At 46.9% G+C, this 20,058-nt stretch overlaps 1 protein-coding gene, 1 long non-coding RNA gene, 3 other non-coding genes and 1 pseudogene across 18 annotated transcripts; 4 read left to right on the top strand and 2 right to left on the bottom strand.

Moving 5' to 3' along the window:
- Positions 1 to 210: 210 nt before the first annotated feature.
- Positions 211 to 3,178, bottom strand: LOC136323665 (uncharacterized). 8 transcript variants are annotated; one of them, XR_010729006.1, is made up of 4 exons: positions 3,136 to 3,159; positions 2,208 to 2,974; positions 1,779 to 1,854; positions 211 to 421 (listed from the first exon to the last, which is right to left on the bottom strand). It is a non-coding gene; the product is annotated as an uncharacterized lncRNA (long non-coding RNA). The 8 variants fall into 8 exon arrangements; XR_010729000.1 differs by having other exon boundaries at positions 221 to 421; positions 2,208 to 2,481; positions 2,614 to 3,178; XR_010729003.1 differs by having other exon boundaries at positions 230 to 421; positions 2,434 to 2,481; positions 2,614 to 3,178.
- TRNAP-CGG (transfer RNA proline (anticodon CGG)) lies at positions 3,035 to 3,106 on the top strand. The gene has a single exon. It is a non-coding gene; the product is annotated as a tRNA-Pro (tRNA).
- Positions 3,179 to 3,387: 209 nt separating the features above from the next.
- AURKB (aurora kinase B) lies at positions 3,388 to 19,586 on the top strand. Of its 7 annotated transcripts, none has more exons than XM_066264209.1 (10): positions 3,388 to 3,697; positions 13,560 to 13,719; positions 14,027 to 14,099; positions 16,217 to 16,319; positions 16,425 to 16,464; positions 16,712 to 16,903; positions 17,179 to 17,317; positions 17,443 to 17,591; positions 18,520 to 18,694; positions 18,867 to 19,586. In XM_066264209.1, exons 3-10 carry the CDS (start codon positions 14,052 to 14,054, stop codon positions 19,038 to 19,040), a joined length of 1,020 nt encoding a protein of 339 aa, XP_066120306.1. In that variant the 5' UTR covers positions 3,388 to 3,697; positions 13,560 to 13,719; positions 14,027 to 14,051; the 3' UTR covers positions 19,041 to 19,586. The 7 variants fall into 7 exon arrangements, with proteins under 7 accessions (XP_066120306.1, XP_066120307.1, XP_066120303.1 ...); XM_066264210.1 differs by lacking the exon at positions 3,388 to 3,697 and adding an exon at positions 13,201 to 13,334; XM_066264208.1 differs by lacking the exon at positions 3,388 to 3,697 and adding an exon at positions 13,207 to 13,334 and having other exon boundaries at positions 13,433 to 13,719.
- Positions 3,397 to 4,727, top strand: LOC136322689 (magnesium transporter NIPA2 pseudogene; annotated as a pseudogene).
- On the top strand, positions 3,681 to 3,752 carry TRNAD-GUC (transfer RNA aspartic acid (anticodon GUC)). The gene has a single exon. It is a non-coding gene; the product is annotated as a tRNA-Asp (tRNA).
- On the bottom strand, positions 6,844 to 6,915 carry TRNAG-UCC (transfer RNA glycine (anticodon UCC)). Its single transcript has one exon. It is a non-coding gene; the product is annotated as a tRNA-Gly (tRNA).
- Positions 19,587 to 20,058: the final 472 nt, after the last annotated feature.

The following is a 20,058-nucleotide window of genomic DNA, read 5'->3' as shown; positions in this document are numbered from 1 at the left end:
CTTTGCCCAGCTGATGCCACAGCGCCCTGGTGCAGGTGGATCCTCCTGGGCGCCAAACCCGCAGGGAGGGGCCGCCCCACCTCCCAGGCCTCCCAGGTCCTACCCAGAATGTCCCCTAGAACCTGAATTGGTTTGTTTTGTTTGGTTTTGAATATATTTCTTTTGGTTTGAGACCTCAACATTATAGATATAATTTATAGATGTAATATTTATTTATATTTGTATATATGTTATTTTAAAATTTTTAAATGGAGGGCGGGGGAGATGCATCTTCTCTATTCAGTTCCTGTTCCAGGCCCATCACAGATAGGTAGTATCTTCATTCGTCTGCACAAGCTGGCAGTCAGGGTTAGGAGTTAGCAGAGCTGTCTGGCCTGGTACCATCTGGTTTCTTGCCACAGGGCGCTGAAGGGCTGGGACCCTGTGGACAGGATGGGAGCAGAAGAGTGCATTCCAGTTGGAGTCTTCAGGCCCTGGGGAAGTGCGGGGCCCATTTGTGGGGCACTAAAGCTCCACTGGCCAGGGTAGAAGTAAATGCAGTGGAGAAGGGGACAAGAAGTAGGATCTGTAGGCCGTTGTCAGGGCCTAAACCTCGTTGAAAGGTAGGCAGAAAGGTCTAGACACCATCACTTAGCCCAGGAACCACTGTAAGATGTCTGAGCAAAAGTGTTGTCTTAAAGGAATCGCTCTTGGAAGGTGACAGATCAAGTCAGTGCAGCACCACCAAGACTAGGTTTGTGCCAAGCACTGGGCTGCACACTGTGTAGAAATAAATGAAGAAGGCATAGTCCGTTGTCTCAGAGAGCACACAGGGAGGAAGACATAGTGATACCACAATGTGAAGATGCTGCGAGAACCCAGAGAATGGAAGTGGCATCTCACAGGGCCCGAAAGTGGAGAGTGCCCAGGGGAGGCTTCCTGGAGGAGGTGAGCTAAGTTTTAAAAACCAAGTGGAAGTTTGCCATACGTTCTATTAAACAACTACTATGTAACAACCACTGTTCTAGGCCCTGTAGATACAGCAGGGAACAAGAGAACACAATAAAAATGTTTTAAAACAAATTATGTAATGTATTCAATAAATGCTGCATAGAAAAATAACAGAAGGGATCAGAGAGTATTGGAAGGAGGGAGGGATTGGTTATAAAAATGCCAAAAGCTTGGACCAATGCAGTTGTAGGAGAGATGGAGAGGAGGTGATGAATTTAAGACATTTTACAACAACAACAACAACAGGATTCAGTAACTGATGGGATGTGTAGTCTGAAAAAGATCTACTTTAGGAAAGTGCTGGTGTTAGGGGGTGGGGGGTTGCTACCATCTCAGGCTCGCCAAAAATATCTTTCACTCTTTTGCACCCAGTCTCTTTCAAAGAATTGTGACTGTTCAAAGTTATACCTTAGAACTCAATCTTTCTGTGTAAACCTTTGACTCCTATCAAAATGGAAACAATATACATCAAAATTTAAACAATGATCAGTTGTGTATTCCTTAGTTCTTGGATTCCAAAAGTGGAGTCCATGGATGGGGGCTTCAGGAGACCTGTAAACACCCTGAGATTGCATGGACTTCTCCAGGAAAAGAGATTGTAGCTTTTATCATGATCTGGAAGGGATTTAGGCCTCCACCTCTGTGAAGGTTAAGTGTCTGAGATCAGGTGAAAGAGAGGTGACCGGAAACATGAGGAAAGCTGGGCTGAAGAGGATGGAGACAGGATTTGGAAAAGGGTAGGGGGAAGAAGATGCCAGAAGATGAGCCTGAGAGCTTTTGTCACTCACCTGAAAGGCTTGGGACACTGACAGGAAAGTCTAGACTGCTTTCTGCTGCCTTTCTAGACATTATGTCCAGGGACACCTGGGAAAGAAAAAGCAAAAAGCAGAAACCTTTATTGAAGTCAGGCCCCACCAAAGTATCTATGGGTTGGTAAGGAGGGAAGGCCTGGCCCCACAAATCATATGACTGGGGTATGGAACAAGATGATTCAGCCCAGAGATGCTATCAGGGTGTCCAGTGTCAGACAGGTCAGAATCCTCTGGAAAGACTCCCCAAAGCTGGTACCCAGCTGTGGGAAGACAGAACCCTGGCCTGCGGCCGAACCACCAGGTCTTGCCAGGATTCTTGGCAGACCCCAGGCGAGAGCATGGTGAGTGGATTTAAGCAGTCCTCCGGGGTCTGCTGCCTTTGGACTATACCAAGTAGGCTCTTACTTTCTGCGGTCTTAGGCGGCAGGTAAGAAGGTCTCCTTCTTGGACACCCTAGGAGAGCGCTGGAGAGTGGTTAGACGGGAAGGTAGGGATAACAAGGTCTTACAGGGGGAAGTCCTAGGACCAGTTCTGGAAAGGGTGTTAGACGTCAGGGGCCGTTCTGTTTGCCAGGCCTGGCGCCCCGCCCCACTCACGCAGATTGGAAAGCGGATACCCCTACAGCACGCACCACGCCAGCCACTCATCTGAATGACGCCTCTTTCGTGGGTCTTCTTGGCTGCAGGAATGATTACAGTAGTAACGTGCTGGGAAGTCAGTGGGTTACTAATGGTCTAGCCTGAGGCTAGCCCTGCCCGTCACTCCAGGAGGATGGACAGATGCAAGGACAGAAAAGAGGGCTGGTGTTCACCTAGGGATTTCTGGGTTCACTAATTGTCCCCAACCAGGCAACTCCACCTGTGTCTTCAAAGCTCTGCGCCGGGGCTCTGGGGCCGAGGACGGCAGGCGGAAGCGGGAAGTCGAGACCCCAAATTATGGAATGTCCGCGAGACAGCGACCGGTGGGAGCGGGAACTCGGGTACTCAATGCAGTCCTGGAGGGCTGCGCGGAAGTGAGACCGACACCACTCTCGTCCACTTCCCCAATGTTATTTCCTGGGAAGAGTTGGAGCGAGCGGAGAGAGATATCCAGACCCCTGTACCAGAATATTCGGCGTCGGGATGAAGAGTCCTTGAGCGCGCTCCAGGGTGGTTCCACCTAGACTCGCGGTCCTAGAACCGAAACAAGCCTAGTGTGACCTCTAAAGGTGTCCGCAGTCGCCTCCGCACGCGGGCTCGTTGGTCTAGGGGTATGATTCTCGCTTCGGGTGCGAGAGGTCCCGGGTTCAAATCCCGGACGAGCCCTCCTTTGAATTTTGCGGGGACTAGAGCACCTCAAAGCCCTTAGTCCTTGGACGGCTCTCGGGAAGCTTTGGAGCGGACGTGCAGAGAGCACTTTTATTGTGAGCGGACAGCCCAGTAACAGGAAGGGGCGCGCGGAACACAGTGCTCTTTGACGCGCCAGGAAGAGCGCAGACACGTCGGGACTTGGTTGGACAAGACACACTGTCTTCTCTCCTCCCGGCTTGGTGCTTCTGCGCGGCCGCGAGAGCCAGCTTTTGGTTCGATTGATAAGTGTCAACTCGTAGCTGTGCATGACAGTAAAAAGGGGGGTGGGGGTGGGATGTATTCAGGGTGTTTTTGAGAGAACCCAGGTACTCAGAATTCAGGTCCCTGCGTCATTGGCGGCCTCTGTCTCGGTCACTCGTTGTTTCCGCCTTTCTGGGAATTCGCGCACAGTTGTGGTTTAGAACGTTCGTAGGTTTCAGGTCAATTTCTCAGTGATCGGAAGGACAGAACCCCCAAAATCCTCGCTGCAGCACGTTGAACGCGGTGGAAGAATAGATCAAGGATTTGGAGGAAGGGCCTTTCAACTTCTTCCTCGTTAGTATAGTGGTGAGTATCCCCGCCTGTCACGCGGGAGACCGGGGTTCGATTCCCCGACGGGGAGAAGGAAAGTGCGTTTTTATTTTTTTCTTCCCTTTTTTATTTCTTTGATGTTTGTATTTAAAATTCTACTTACCTAAGAAGTACCCATCCTGGGTCCTGGGATGGAGATAAAAAGAAGGCGGGAGAGAAAATAAACAAGGAGCTCGGGGCGGTCCTTTGTACAGGTGGTCTCAGGAGTTGGAGGCTGTCCGGAGCAAGGTGCGCTCGGTGCGGCTCTGCGGAGGGGACGGCGCGCGACGCTCAGTCCCGGGTACTCGCACCTTCCACTGGACCAAGAGGAAGGCGCCGGCCGCGGGGGCGCGGGCAAGAGAGGCTCGCGTGACCCGTGGGAGGGTGTGAGCGGAGGGGACCAGAGCGGAAAAGGGGAAGACTTTACATGAAATGTCCCACAAGCCCGGGGATCCCGGTTCTGTGATCTTTGCGACACTTGTGGTCATTGTCTCCTTGATATTAATCTTCGTGGTGGACTATTGTACAAACACTCTTTGTACATAACGATCTGCTTTGCGGTCGGGGAGTTTTCTGTCTCCTGTGTTAGGGTCTGGGCCTTGTTATCAAAGAGCTGTCTGCTAGGTAGCTTGTGCTGCAACACCCTCTGGACATTCCATTGTGACTCCAATCTGCTACCTCTTCTTTACATCAGTTTTTAACTTGTTCAGCTATTCTTTTTAAGAGGTGGTAGGATATGCTTGTTGATGTCATTGGTACGTTGAGTAGCTTCTGTATAATCATTGTGGAAATATTCTCGTTGCATGCCTTTAAAGACTTCAACTCGTAGTCAAGTAAGTCTTCCTGTGTCTTTTTGAAGGTTGAAAAAGCAATAAATGGCAATCTCGCTCATAGGTATGAAGTTCTTAATAATAATGCAGAAAGTTTAACCTGTGGAGTTGAACAGCACACTGATGAAAATATCTCCCAAAGAAATGGAAATCTGACAGCTTTTAAAGAAAGATGTAATTAAAAGGTTAATCTATAATTTTTGTTTTAAAGTGAATTTGAGTTTCAAAAACAAACAAACAAAAAAAGTATCCCTTATGTTTTTTTAAAATGCTTTTTCATTAAATTATAGGAAAAACTATTCTGTTTATATAATTTATACTAAGATAAATATATTGACAATTTATTAAAGTTTAATATAAATAGTAGTTTAACTTAAGGTGCAAACACTAAATCTAAACTGTACTGAGAGTGTTTAAAAGAGGTCCTGGCCAGGTTGCTCAATGGATAGTGTTGTGAGGGCACTTCAGGTTGCAGGTTCAATCCCTGGTCAGTGCACACATGAAAACCAATGAGTGAACAATCAAGTGGAACTATGTAATTCGTGCTTCTCTCCCTCCCTCTCTCTCTCTCTCTCTCTCCTTCTCTCTCTCTCTCTCTCTCTCTCTCTCTCTCTGCTTCTCTCTCTCAAATCAATGGAAGCATTTTTTTAAAACATGCTTAAGGAAAAGAAGCATGGATAAGGAGAAAAGTAATTCAAAAGAGAAAAATAACGTTTCACATGTTTTACAATAATAACATTATCCTATCTGTGCTTTAGCAAGTTATCAGTGCCCACATGAAGAAAGATTTTGAGACAAATTGGGGGAAGAGAGATAACATTTTTAGTCATCTAAATGAGTGTAGCAGTGAAAGGGAAGCAAAATAATCAAAAAGTCCTTTCTGAGGTAGTGTTTTTGGTATTTTGCTAAAGATGTACTCTGAGGTTTGGAGACATAGGGAAATTGAATATTGTTATCATAGTTTTATTTCATACTTATTGAAAGTACATTGATATCATCAACTGGGAGAAATATCAAAAAAGAAAGAAGTTTTAATAAAAGCATGGAAATTTTTTGCCTGACGTGTGGTGGCATGGTGGATAAAGCATTGACTTGGAACGCTGAGGTTGCCGGTTCAAAACCCTGGGCTTGCCAGGTCAAGGCACATACAACAAGCAATCAATGAATAATAACTAAAGTGAAGCAACTATGACTTGATACTTCTTGTTCTCTCCTCTCCTCTCTCTGTAAAATCAATCAATAAAATTAAAAAAATATATGGAAATTTTGTTAGGGATAAAATTTAACTCTAAAGAGACCAGACTTTGTTGTCACTCAATTTATAGCTTCTATGATGGAAACAGAGAAAATTGCCATAGGAAGGAAGGTAGACTAGAGAAAGAATAAGAGTATTGTGCTTTCAACTTTGAGAAGCACCTACATTTAAGGTATTCCTATTGCCCTTTGGAGGAAAAGATCAGTCACTGAGAAGGCATTAAAATTGACCAGATTAAGAAAAGAATCAGGAAAATAAAGTGTAATGAAAAAAAAATAAATATAATTTTAAGGAAGAGAAATTTTATGGCCAAATGATACAAATAGCGTATTTTGAAACGCTGAAAAATTATCTAGGATTGCAAAATTCCATCCAACTAAAGGAAACTTAATAACAGGTTTCACTTGATATTTTTTTAAAAATCCAGTAGTATACATGATAAATTAAAGTTTTATCTATTATCTCCGATTAAAATAAAAAAGGAAGAACAGTTTATCCTGACTCTTGAGCTCACATTCTAAATTTCAAGTTTATGGCATACTTCAAGTAACATGCACTGTGGCTCAATTGACCATTATCCTCTCCATTCAAAAGGTTTACCAGTCATTATTCTCACTGTTCAGTATGCTTATTAGACGTATTCGCTGACGATAATTTTAAAAACACAGATGGGCAACAGCACAAAACTGACACAGCCCGTGTAATCTCGCTGCCAGCCGTCGCTTTCTGCGAGGGGCTTTCTCCTTGACGCAAACACGCGTTTCCAGTCTCAGCTTGCAATTAAGCAAGCAGTTTTTACCAGTAGCCGCAAGCGGTTCTGAGCCCGCGCCCTGCATCAGCCGGGGAGCTGCTTCCTTTCGACTCCTCTTTTTTGTGGCTGTGGATTGGTACTGCTATCCACACATAACTCGCTACCCTGGGTGCAATACCTTTCCTTCCAATGGGAAGGGGTAAGGGGCACATCTCCCCGGGGTCACGGAGAGCTGGTCACCTTAAGTAGCTCTCTCTGTGAGGCACTGGGGCCGGACTCGAGGAAAAGTTAAAAAATAAATAAACTCTGCGTTGGCCGGGAATCGAACCCGGGTCAACTGCTTGGAAGGCAGCTATGCTCACCACTATACCACCAACGCCAACTACAAGGTGTGGGTGTTCAAACCACCTAGTTATTTAGTTGTTAGACGCGTCGGCAGGGCTGTGATCTGTGTGATGAGAGCCCAGACAAGGGTGAACATGAATGAAACCGAAACGGATGTAATATCTGTTGGCTTCCGACCATGCACGTGTGAGAAGCTAGGCTCCCATCATCGCTAGTGCGCTCCAGTTACCCCACGAGAGAATGTGTTGTTATAACTCAGTTATGGGGAAATGACAGTGAGACCCAGGATATGGGCTCTGGTCAACGGACTTCGAAAGCTCTCTGGCTCCCACGCCTTTCGGGGTGGCCTGACTCAGCAACTGCTAATCCATGATGACAGCGTCTCTCCGTTGCTTGCGCTGATGGAACGTTGGCACCTTGCCACTATTGTCAATAATAAGGTGACCAATCGTTCTTCTTTAGGGAAGACAGTCCTTCTTTTGTAAGTTCCGTCCTCCCTCAAAAAGTGTCCTCCTTTTTGATATTGGAAGACTAATCTGTAAATGTCCGGATTCAATCAATGCAGAGTTGATCCATTGCGTGTGATGTGACGTATTTGTACCTAAATGAGTATTTTCTTTTTTTTTTATTTACATTTTTTTACTTTATTTATTTCAGAGAGTAGAGACAGACACAGAGAGAAAGAGAGAGACAGAGAAAGAAGCAGGAAGCATCAACTCCCATATGTGCCTTGACCAGGCAAGCCTAGGGTTTCAAACCGGTGACCTCAGCATTTTCAGGTCCACGCTTCATCCTCTGTGCCACCACAGGTCAGGCATGAGGACTTTTTTCTTACAATTATTATTAAAAATTAATAGTCGTGTAAGCATAATTATGATATAAAATATTACAAATATTTTTATTATGCATTTATATTATAGTGTATTATTGCAATGAATAAATGTTTCTTTTATTTACGATATTGTTTTCTTCCATTTATTTTTGTCCTCCTTTTCATTGTAAAAAAGTTGGTCACTTTATCCATGAGCACCTCATCTACCACTCTGGCACTACTAGAAGTAGGAATAAAGCCGGCTCCTCGTGCTTTCTTCACCCTGGAACTCTCACCGCTTAAGCCATCCATCCCTTGGGGAGCAGGTGGGTTCCGACACCGGTCTACAGACAGAAACCTAGGTAAAGGGAGGCTAGGTAAAAGAATTTGCTAGATCACTGGCAGAGTCAAGATTAAACCTAAAATTCATCTAGGCCCTAACCGCAGCGAAACCGTAATGGCTTTATGATCCCCAGAAATAAACCCCATAGACAAAAAAATCGCTTCTATATTGTGTGAGCTCAATGTGTACCAAGATTAAAGAATTGGGTCTTAAACCAAGTGTGATTAAGTCAAGCACAATTTGTCCGGAGGAGAAGGTTTCAACTCCTAAATCCACTAGCATCTAATCCACTCGAGGCTAGGAGGACCAATCTGATAAAATTTTAGGGGTGGGGCTTGAGGGTAAAATTTGTTCACGCAAACCATCAACAGCTGCGTTCTGTGAAGGGCCTGGTGATACAGGAGTAAAGCATCTAAATGTAAATCAGAAGGCTGCGTGTTCAAATCACGTCGGAGGTCCTAAAGCTCCGGTGTTTTAAGTATCTACTACTTACAGTGACCTTTTTCCGGAAAGAAAAAAAAAACTGGTTTGTTAGATAAGAAAAATATAAACCTCATTGTTTCTGTAATTTTCTTTCCTAAAGTGTCTAAATTTTCTCCTAAAATGCAAACTTTGAAACTCTTATTTTCATCTTAACTGTTTCCGTCAAATCATCCAATTGCAATACCTTTGATTCCATGGATATTTTAGGTATTCTTATACAGAAATTTTTCATGAATGGTCCCCAATCTTGTTCACAAAATGTATTTGGAGTGATAAATGTTCTATATTGGAAAGAATATAGCAATAATGAATAATTTTAACGTAATAGTAATTTATACTCATTGTCCTAAACCACATTTAAGTTTTGGCAATTTAGCTCCCAGTAGTGTCCGTAATCTTGTACTCCAGTGTTTTTAATTATAATTGTAATAGAAATATGATTCTGTAGTCCTTAAATTATAATTTTAGTGACCACTTAAAAGTCGAGGAACTCCGTAAACTACAAAAAGTTCCCCCTTCTCAGCAGTTTCACTTTCTGAGGGAAGTTTTAGATACCTGCAATCAACCATGGTCTGAAAATATTAAGTGGAAAATTTCAGAAATAAAAAATTTGTAAGTTTTAAATTGTCCACTGTTCTGAATAGCTTACTGAAATCTGGTGCCAACAGCTTTGTCCTGACTGGATATAAATCATCCCTTTGTCATCCCTTGGTGTCTGAGGGGGATTGGTTCCAGGACCCCCTTGGATACCAAAACCTTCAGATGCTCAGGGGTATATAAAATGGTGTAATATTTGCATATAACATATGCACATTCTTCTGTATTCTATAAACCATCTCAGATTACTTGTAATACCTAATATTTATATAATGAAAGTGCTGCATAAATAGTTGTCATACTGTATTGCTTAGGGAATAATGACCAAAAAAAAAGTCTATGTCTAGTACAGATGCAACGATGCAACCATCCTGGGCCTAACATAGTACATGTAGTTCAGTAACAACATAGCATTTTTATTTATTTATTTAGTGTTTATTTATTTAGTGACAGAGAGTCAGAGAGAGGGACAGACAGGGAGGGAGAGAGATCAGAAGCATCAGTTCTTAGTTGCAGCACTTTAGTTGTTCATTGATTGTTTTCTCATATGTGCCTTGACGGGGGGGGGGGGGGGGGGGGGCTACAGCAGACCCAGTGACCCCTTGCTCGAGCCAGCGACCTTGGGCTCAAGCTGGTGAGCCTTGCTCAAACCAGATGAGTTCATGAGCTCATGCTCAAGCTGGCAACCCCAGGGTCTCGAACCTGGGTCCTCCACATCCCAGTCCGACATTCTGTCCACTCCGCCACCGGCTGGTCAGGCAACAACATAATACTTTTTTTTTTTTTTTTTTCCTGAAGCTGGAAACAGGGAGAGACAGTCAGACAGACTCCCGCATGCGCCCAGGGGCGTCGCTCTGTTGCAACCAGAGCCACTCTAGCGCCTGGGGCAGAGGTCAAGGAGCCATCCCCAGCACCCGGGCCATCTCTGCTCCAATGGAGCCTCGGCTGCGGGAGGGGAAAAGAGAGACAGAGAGAAAGGGGTGGAGAAGCAAATGGGCGCTTCTCCTGTGTACCCTGGCCGGGAATCGAACCCGGGACTTCTGCACGCCAGGCCGACGCTCTACCGCTGAGCGAACCGGCCAGGGTTACATAATACTTTTAAAAAATGTTTTTAGCGTGGCTAGGCGGTGGTGCAGTGGATAGAGCATCGGACGGGGATGTGGAGGACTCCAGGTTTGAGACTCGGAGGTCCCCAGCTTGAGTGCGGGCTCATATGCTTTTAGGGGTCCACAAACTTTTTACACAAGGGGTCAGTTCACTGTCCCTCAGACGGTTGGAGGGCCACCACATACAGTGCTCCTCTCACTGACCACCAATGAAAGAGGTGCCCCTTCTGGAAGTGCGGCAGGGGGCCGGATAAATGGCCTCAGGGGGCCACATGCCGCCCGCGGGCTGTAGTTTGGGGATGCCTGCGCGCAAAGCTCACCAGCTTGAACCCAAGGTCGCTGGCTCCAGCAAGGGGTTACTCGGTCTGCTGAAGGCCCATGGTCAAGGCACATATGAGAAAGCAATCAATGAACAACTAAGGTCTTGCAACAAAAAACTGATGATTGATGCTTCTCATCTCTCTCCGTTCCTGTCTGTCCCTACCTACTCTCTCTCTGACTCTCTCTCTGTCTCTGTTAAAAAAGAATTTAAAAATATTTTTGTTATGTTGGTTGAATCCATGATTGAAAACTGTACCTATGAAGTTTTTCCTGTACATACATGCATACCTTTTCCACTTAAAGGTCGCACTTTACAGATTCTCTTTGGCATATCTGAATTGCTGGCATCACTACTCTTATGCTTCAGGGACCATTATCATTATTTATTTAATTTTTACAGATAGACAGGAACGGAGAGAGAATTGCGCGTTGCAACACCTTAGTTATTCATTGATTGCTTTCTCATATGTGCCTTGACCGCGGGCCTGCGAGTAACCCCTTGCTGGAGCCAGCAACCTTGGGTTGGTGACCTCGGGGTCTAGAACCTGGGTCCTCTGCATCCCAGTCCGACGCTCTACCCACTGCACCACCACCTGGTCAGATTTCAGGGACCATTAATAAGTACAATAGGGTTATTTGAATACAAGCTCTGTGATACCACAATAGTCGATCTGATAACCAAGATGACTACTAAGTGATTAACCGGTGAGTATTATACAGTTGGCCCTCTTTCTGAGGGTTTAACATCATGGATTAAAACAACTGCAGATCAAAAATATTCGGAGGGATAAAAGCTGCAATTTTGCTGATGTGTACTTAGGCCTACAGTGGGTCATGGTTGTGTTTGTATTGGGACATATACAAATCTTTTTCTTGTCATTATTGCCTACTGTATAGGATTTGTTATTACCTATGGTTTCGGGCATCCGCTGGGGGATTGTCTTGGAACTGTCCCTGGTGGATAAGGGGAGACTACTGTATTAAACAATCTTCTATCTAAAGGAAGACATTTTGGTTGTCTGCACTCTTTCTTATTATTTAAAAATGTTACTACGAGCCTTGGCTGGGTTGCTTAATGGTTAGAGTGTCGTCCTGGCATGCCCAGGTCATGGGCACAATTCCAGGTCAGGGCACACACGAGAAGCAACTGATGAGTGCACAACTAAGTGGAACCAGGAGTCAATGCTCCTCTCTCTCTCTCTTTCTCTTGTCAATAGAAAAATTAAAAATAAGTAAATAAATAAAATAAATGTTACCATGAGCATCTTTATTATTTCTGTGGCTCTGGTGAGTTAAGTTCATGACATAAATTCCTGAAACTCCAGTTCTAGGATTAAAGCTTCTCCATAGCTATACCACTAAATGTACTGCTGTCCAAAAGGTTGTGTTACTTTTTCAAGCAAAGCAATTTTTCTTTTGTTTCTTTTTTCAATTAATTATTGTTTCTGTTATTGCCTTCTTGTATTCACAATTTCCGTGAGAAGGAGACTTTGCCTTATGTAAGGAAAGTACGGAAATAGGCATCCATAGTCTCAACAGTGTCATCCAAGTCTTAGGTTCTTCCTGAGTCTCTCTTCTGCATTCTGCAATGTCAGCTTCATGCATGCTTCCTTGTCTACTGCCAGCAGGAGAAAAGGAGTTTCTGTCCAGCATTCTGGAGAATTCTAAAATTCCCACTAAATGGCCCCCTTGGGTCACAAGCTTATCCCTGAATCAGTGACCATGATCCTGGATGACTCCAGATGAAAAGGTGTTGACTGACATAAATCAAACACCGTCCACTTCTGGATCTGGGATAGGGTCAGCTTCCTTCTCCCAAAACTCAAGGTATTTTCAGGAAGTGGAAATCACCCAGAGAATGGACAATGGCTAGATAACCACAATACCCACTACAGTAGGTCTTGATCAAGTTAGGGATTTGGAGTTGGCAGCAACAAAAACAGACCACAAGGAATGGGGAGACAGGCAAAATGAGGGTGTTTTTATTTGAAAAAAGAGGAAGGGTGCTGGAGAGGCAACACTACTTACAAATATCCACTAGTTACTTCATAGACGGTATCCAAATGTATTTATTTAATTCAATAATGAAGTCCGGGGTCAGAAAGAGCAGAAAAGGGAGCGTGGCAGGACGGTGAGAAGTGAGAGTCATCCGAACAATGTGGCCTTCGTCAGGAGACCTGCAGAGAAACGTCTGCTGGTGGAAAATATCTACTAGGAATAGGAGCGAAGACTTTAAAGAACAAAATAATAACGACGCAAGAATAAATGCACAAGCAGACGAACAATGGGAACAGAATAAAGAGTCCAGAAAAAGATCCAAGTATCTATGATGACTTCATACATCAAGGGGAGCATTGAAATACCACTGGGATGGTGTAGTTTGCCTAACAAAGATTGCTAGCTTAACTAGCTCTCATCTGGCAGAAAACAAAGTTAGACCCTAGTTCATACATACACAGAGACACATTCCAGCTATACTGAAGATTAAAATTTAAAAAAAGAAAAAAGAAAAAAAAAGGCCCTGGTTGGCTCAGTGGTAGAGCGTCGGCCTGGACTGCAGAAGTCCCAGGTTCGATTCCCGGCCAGGGCACACAGGAGACGCGCCCATCTGCTTCTCCACCCCGCCCCCTCTCCTTCCTCTCTGTCTCTCTCTTCCCCTCCCGCAGCCGAGGCTCCACTGGAGCAAAGATGGCCCGGGCGCTGGGGATGGCTCCTCGGCCTCTGCTCCAGGCGCTAGAGTGGCTCTGGTCGCAACAGAGCGACGCCCCGGAGGGGCAGAGCATCGCCCCCTGGTAGGCAGAGCGTCGCCCCTTGGTGGGCGTGCCGGGTGGATCCCGGTTGGGCGCATGCGGGAGTCTGTCTGACTGTCTCTCCCCGTTTCCGGCTACAGAAAAATACAGAAAAAAAAAAAAAAAGGAATATAAAACCATTTGGTTGGGGAAAAAGTGAAACTCTCCTAAACCCGGAACCTGAGCTTGCGAAAACTCTCAATTCACCTCTTCCATTGGGCCCCCAAGGAAACGTCACGGGACATCCAGCCAATGAAGATTGAGCATGAGCAGCGCGCTCGGCCAATAGGACCAGGGCGAGAGATTTGAAAGAGCCTCTGCTGGGACCCGGCCAGGGTAATTCAGTCGTTTTCAGCCGCCTGGAGTTGAACTGTACCACGGACCTCAGGTGAGCCGACCACCTTTCGCGCAGGGAGAGGGCAGGTGATCAGGCAGATCGGGGATCCGTTGGGCGTGCCCGCGCGCACTCCTTCCGGCTGCTCAGTGGTCAAGGGTAGAGAGAGGGTCCTGGAAAGGGGCGGGGCGTGTTGCTGGGCAGAGTCGTAAGTACCCGCGCCCCAGTGCGCCGCGATGCAGGCAACGTGTTGTCTTGCTCGCTCTCACCAGCCCCAGGCAATCGCTTTCGGCTAGATCGGTCCCTTTCTCGCTCACTCCTTTTCCTGCTTCTTACGGTTTTGTTTCCCTTGTTTGCTCAGCTCTCTTCCCCCTTTCCCTCTAAGGATGACTCAGAAGGAGAACGCCTACCCCTGGCCCTACGGCCGGCAGATGGTAAGGACTTTCTCACTTACCCTCCCCCCACCCGCTTGTAGAGGGCGACATTCTAAGTACTTGCTTCGTTATGGTCCAAGAGTTAGCAGAACTTGGTCTGGTTCTTTGCAGCCACATCCTGTCAAGTGTTGCCAGCTTGCTTCTGGTCAGCCTGTGAGCGCCTCTGCAGGGATAAACCTACCTGTTAATACACAGATGCTAACAGACTGAGCTGGCAGGGTCGGGCCTTCAGATCATGATAGTAATATCACTGGGAACAGGTTTTTAGGGCCAGGGGTTGGGAACCTTTTTGGTTGAGAGAGCCATGTATGCCACATATTTTAAAATGTAATTCCGTGAGAGCCATACAATGACCTGTGTACTTTACGCATTATCCAATAAAAATTCGGTGTTGTCCCGGAGGACAGCTGTGATTGGCTCCAGCCACCCGCAACCTTGAACATGAGCGGTAGGAAATGGATTGTAATACATGAGAATGTTTTATATTTTTAACCTTATTATTATTATTATTATTATTTTGTATTTTTCTAAAGCTGGAAACGGAGAGGCAGTCAGACAGACTCCTGCATGCGCCCGACTGGGATCCACCCGGCATGCCCACCAGGGGGCGATGCTCTGCCATCTTGGGGCATCGCTCTGCTGCAATCAGAGCCATTCTAGTGCCTGAGGCAGAGGCCACAGAGCCATCCTCAGTGCCCGGGCCAACTTTGCTCCAATGGAGCCTCGGCTGCGGGAGGGGAAGAGAGAGACAGAGAGGAAGGAGAGGGGGAGGGGTGGAGAAGCAGATAGGTGCTTTTCCTGTGTGCCCTGGCCAGGAATTGAATCCGGGACTCCTACACACTTTACCACTGAGCCAACCGGCCAGGGCCTTATTATTATTTTTATTAAAGATTTATCTGCGAGCCAGATGCAGCCACCAAAAGAGCCACATCTGGCTCGTGAGCCATAGGTTCCCGACCCCTGTTTTAGAGGCACTGAGGCTTTCTTCCCTTCTCGGAGGAAGAAGAAGGAAGGAGCCACACAGGCTTTGCTCTGCCTGTAGGCCTTGGGCATTCTGGAGGGTCCACCTGTCCCCTTGTCCACCAGCTGTCTCCCTCATGGAACACTGAGTGAAGCTGTGAGGGACCAAGGCTGAATAAGAAACCACTGTCACTTCCACTTTGGTTACTCTCGAAAGAAAATTTTGTATATTACCCAGAATTTCTATCCCTCAGTGTCTTTAAAGCCTATTGTTGCAAAGGGGTAAATACTGGTATTTGCTGAACATTCAAGGCCTCAAATACCTGATCTAAGCCTTAACAGACTGAGATTTTTAGGGGACTGTGAGAATATCCCTGTGTTAAAACTCCTTGAATTGTGCATGTTCATTACTCCATGAATGAAGAGTAGAGATGCCCTCTTCTGCCCTGGGTGGAGAGCTGGGTGAATCAGTGGGGTTAAGGACAAGAGGTTGGACAGCTTCATGCTTGAGAATGTGGTGTGGGCCAGAGCCAAAGAGGTGAAATGCTAGGTATTAGGGTAAGTCCTTTGCTGCTCATCTTTTTTTTTTTTTTTTTTTTTTACAGAGACAGAGTATCAGAGAGAGGGATAGACAGGGACAGACAGACAGGAACGGAGAGATGAGAAGCATCAATCATTAGTTTTTAGTTGCGCATTGCAACACCTTAGTTGTTCATTGATTGCTTTCTCATATGTGCCTTGACCATGGGGCTACAGCAGACCGAGTAACCCCTTGCTTGAGCCAGCGACCTTGGGCTCAAGCTGGTGAGCTTTTTTGCTCAAACCAGATGAGCCCGCACTCAAGCTGGTGAGCTCGGGGTCTCGAACCTGGGTCCTTCCACATCCCAGTCAGACGCTCTATCCACTGCGCCACCGCTGGTTAGGCTGCTGCTCATCTTAAGCTGGTTTAGCTTGTTTATTAATAACCCATTAATATGGGATTCTGAGCAGATTCTTGGGGCTGAGTAGCAGTATTGTCTCTGTGCTCCAGTTTGAACTGGCATTGGGTGGGTGTTGGGTGGGCAGCTGCATAGCAAGTTTTAAAATGCTGCTGCAGCACATTCTAACCTGGTCACTGGGACAAAGGCATCCTCAGATCTCCCTGTGCTCCTTCTCAGGCTCAGTCTGGCCTGAACACCCTGCCACAGAGAGTCCTCCACAAGGAGCCTACCACCCCATCTTCGCTTGTCCTCATGGGCCGCTCCAATGCCCAGCCCACAGGTAACTGGAACAAGGGGAAGAGGATTGACCCGAGAGGACTAGAGTCTGGGAAGGGTACAGGGCTGAAGTCAAAGGACAGCCTCAACTTACCTGTTCTTTTCTTAGCTGCCCCTGGCCAGAACAGCAGTGGGACACCCAACTTAATGTAAGTGCCCAAGGCATGGGGTGGCCAGAGGGTTGGAGGGAGACAGTGAACAGGGAGGAAATGAGGGAGATAGAAGCTAAGGGCAGGAGGCATAGGGATGCAGGCCAGAGAGCCTGATCTATCTTCATCTCCCTTGGAAGAGAAAATGGGGCTAAGGGAGGGATGGGCAGAAGTACAGAGAGAAGGCAGGTGCCTCGGGTGGCCCCCAAAGCCGTGCTCAGCTGCCTTTACCCCACTCTGTCATCAGGCGATCTTTCACAATTGATGATTTTGAGATTGGGCGTCCTCTGGGCAAAGGCAAGTTTGGAAACGTGTACTTAGCCCGGGAGAAGAAAAGCCATTTCATCGTGGCGCTCAAGGTCCTCTTCAAATCTCAGATAGAGAAGGAGGGTGTGGAGCACCAGCTTCGCAGGGAGATCGAGATCCAGGCACACCTGCAGTATGTATGGTCAATGCCCACTGAGCCAAAGCCCTCCCCCAGCTCCGCTTTCAACCCCACCACATCCAGACTGGCCACTTAGCCCCTCTGAGCTCTCAATTCTGGCCGGAATCCAGAATCGAAGAGCTATTTCTGGTTCTATCTTACCGCTTCCAGCCCTGGTGTCCGCAGCCTGGTCTAGATCTGACTGCCATTTGCCCCATATGGGACCTGTCATCTTTCCAATTTCTTTCTGCCAGGCTTCGGCCTGAGGCCTCTTCTGTCTCTTTTTTCAGGCATCCCAACATTTTGCGTCTCTACAACTATTTCTATGACCGTCGAAGGATCTACTTGATTCTGGAGTATGCCCCCCGTGGGGAGCTCTATAAGGAGTTGCAGAAGTGCCGCACTTTTGACGAGCCACGAACAGCCACGGTTGGGAAGGGGTCTGGGAAGGGGTCGGCGCCCCCAGATGCTTGCAATGGGCCTGAGGCTGGGGAGGGTGCTGCTTGCCTCCGGAGGCCTGTCCTTGTCTGACTGCCTGTCATTGGCCTTCCCAGATCATGGAGGAGCTGGCAGACGCTTTGATGTATTGCCACAGGAAAAAAGTGATTCACAGAGACATAAAGCCAGAGAACCTACTCTTGGGGCTGCAGGGGGAGTTGAAGATTGCTGACTTCGGCTGGTCTGTGCATGCCCCCTCCCTGAGGTACAGGAGCCAGGAGGCCAGCCCTGGGTTGAGGCTGGGATGTTCAGAATAAAACCACTCCAGATCTTGTTATCCAGAAACATTTGGGTATGTCTTCATATAAATATATAGACAGCAATATCTTTACAAAAATAGGAGACATGATTTTGTTGCCCAGATTTTTTTCTTTAAAGGTTTTATTGCCTGACTTGTGGTGGTGCAGTGGATAAAGCGTCAACCTGGAACGCTGAGGTCACTGGTTCAAAACCCTGGGCTTTCCTGGTCAAAGCATATATGGGAGTTGATGCTTCCTGCTTCTCTCCCCCCCCCTTCTCTTTAAAATGAATAAATAAAATCATAAAAAAATATTTTTTATTTATTGATTTTACGGGAGGGGGGGAGCAAGAATTATCAATTCATAGTTGCTTCACTTTAGTTGTTCATTGGTTGCTTGCTGTATGTGCCTTGCCCGGGCTTACTGGCAACCTCAGTGTCCCAGGTTGATGCTCTAGCCACTGTGCCACCACAGGGCAGGCTGCCCAGATTTCTTATTCAGTATATTGGGACTCTCTTACCATGCTGAGAATACTCCCACATCATTTTTAGTGACTTCATAGTATTTCATTGTAGCAATGTAATGTGATTTATTTAAGCAGGACATGCTTGATGGACATTCAAGATGTCCCCAGTTTTCCCTTTAATTTTAAGAAGAACATTGCCCTCTTATCTGATGAAGACATAGCCGTCAGTGTGGAAATGCTGAGGCAGTGTGTAAACCTACCTCTGGGCTCTGGTTTATATCTTCACCCCACTACTACCCCCAAAGCCCTGTCAGAACCAGGTTAGAACACTCCCCTGGTGCATCCTGGTGCCTCCCTGTCATCAGGCAGCCGGGAAAGGAGAGGCCATTTGTCTCTGGCATCCCTGCCCACTCCTGCACCCCACCCAGGAGGAAGACAATGTGTGGCACCCTGGACTACCTGCCTCCAGAGATGATTGAGGGGCGCATGCACAACGAGAAGGTGGACCTGTGGTGCATCGGAGTACTCTGCTATGAGCTGCTGGTGGGAAACCCCCCCTTTGAGAGCGCATCACACAATGAAACTTACCGGCGCATTGTCAAGGTTGGAGGGCTGACCCGGAGTGTTATAGGGCTTTGTGCGGGCTGCAGATCTTAGGGGCTGGGGATGCGAAGAACGTAGTCATGGGGCCTATGTAACTCTCCAGATAGACCGGGCAGTCGAGGGAAAAGCAGCCAGGATGAAGCTTACGGATCCTTCTCCTTTATTGCTGCAGGTGGACCTGAAATTCCCCTCTTCCATGCCCGTGGGAGCCCAGGACCTCATCTCCAAGCTGCTCAAACATAACCCCTCAGAACGTCTGCCCTTGGCCCAGGTCTCAGCCCACCCTTGGGTCCGGGCCCACTCTCGGAGGGTGCTGCCACCCTCGGCCCTTCAGTCTGTCCCTTGAATCGTCCCTGTCATTTACTCAGTTGCATCTATATTTGTATGTCTGTATATGTGTGGTTGGAAGGTGGGGGTCTCTGGCCTGTTCCCTTATCTGTATTCTACCTCTTCTTATTTAGTAAAGGCTGAATCTTTTTATAATGATGTGTATAGATGTTTACAGATGAACACTTTGCTGGGGAGGAAGCTGTGCCCAATGGGAGGAGGCTGGGGAGTTGCCCCTGCTGGATGCCAGGATGGGTACCACGTCGCTGCCCCTGGTAGCATTCTGCCCTCAGCTCTGATACTGACCTGGTCAGCTGCCGGCCACCCTGCCCCCACTGTCTTTTCTTTCCTCTGTTCTAACTCCTAGGGTCTGAAGGTGCTGGAGACTGCAGAACCTCTCTATGAAGCCTGATCTCTGCCCACCTCTTATTTCTCACTCCCACTTGTGTGATCTCTTGTCTTTCTCCTGATTCATCCCTGCCCACCTAGAAGCAACTGAACAGTGCTGTACCCTAGAAGTTGTCTTTTTCTATTTGTTTTACTGCTCTAGTCAGGATCTAGTACACGAGTGAACAGAAACAACACTGATGGTGTCTCGTTCCTGATTAAGTTTTCACTGTTAAGTATGATGTTTGCTGTAGGTTTATCCTAGCAGGTAAGGCAACTGAGGCACATGATCTGCCAAAAGTCGCATAACTAGTAAGTGGGAGAGCCCTTTTTTTTAGGGAGAAACAGAGACAGACAAGAAGGGAGAGAGGTGAGAAGCATCAACTCATAGTTGTGGCACTTCGGTTGTTCATTGATTGCTTTCTCGTATGTGCCTTAAGGAGGGGGCGGGGTTCAGGGCACCTCCTGCTGAGCTAGTGACCCTTTAAGCCTGCAACCTTTGGGGTCAAGCCAGAGACCATGGGGTCATATCTATGATCCCACACTCAAGCCAGCAACCAGCAACCCCGTGCTCAAGCTGGCAACCTTAGGGTTTCGAACCTGGGTCCTCAGCATCTCAGGCCGACACTCTATCCATTGTACCACCGCCT

The sequence above is a fragment of the Saccopteryx bilineata genome, chromosome 2 (assembly GCF_036850765.1).
Source record: "Saccopteryx bilineata isolate mSacBil1 chromosome 2, mSacBil1_pri_phased_curated, whole genome shotgun sequence".
Taxonomy (NCBI): domain Eukaryota; kingdom Metazoa; phylum Chordata; class Mammalia; order Chiroptera; family Emballonuridae; genus Saccopteryx; species Saccopteryx bilineata.
Note: the sequence above shows the minus strand (reverse complement) of the source record. Positions and strands in the feature narration are given on the sequence as shown.

Coding starts and splice junctions, on each gene's coding strand:
- AURKB (XM_066264209.1), top strand. CDS start 14,052: ATGACTCAGAAGGAGAACGCCTACCCCTGGCCCTACGGCCGGCAGATG. Junction 14,100..16,216: donor GGCCCTACGGCCGGCAGATG/GTAAGGACTTTC, acceptor GCTCCTTCTCAG/GCTCAGTCTGGCCTGAACAC. Junction 18,695..18,866: donor CTTACCGGCGCATTGTCAAG/GTTGGAGGGCTG, acceptor TTATTGCTGCAG/GTGGACCTGAAATTCCCCTC.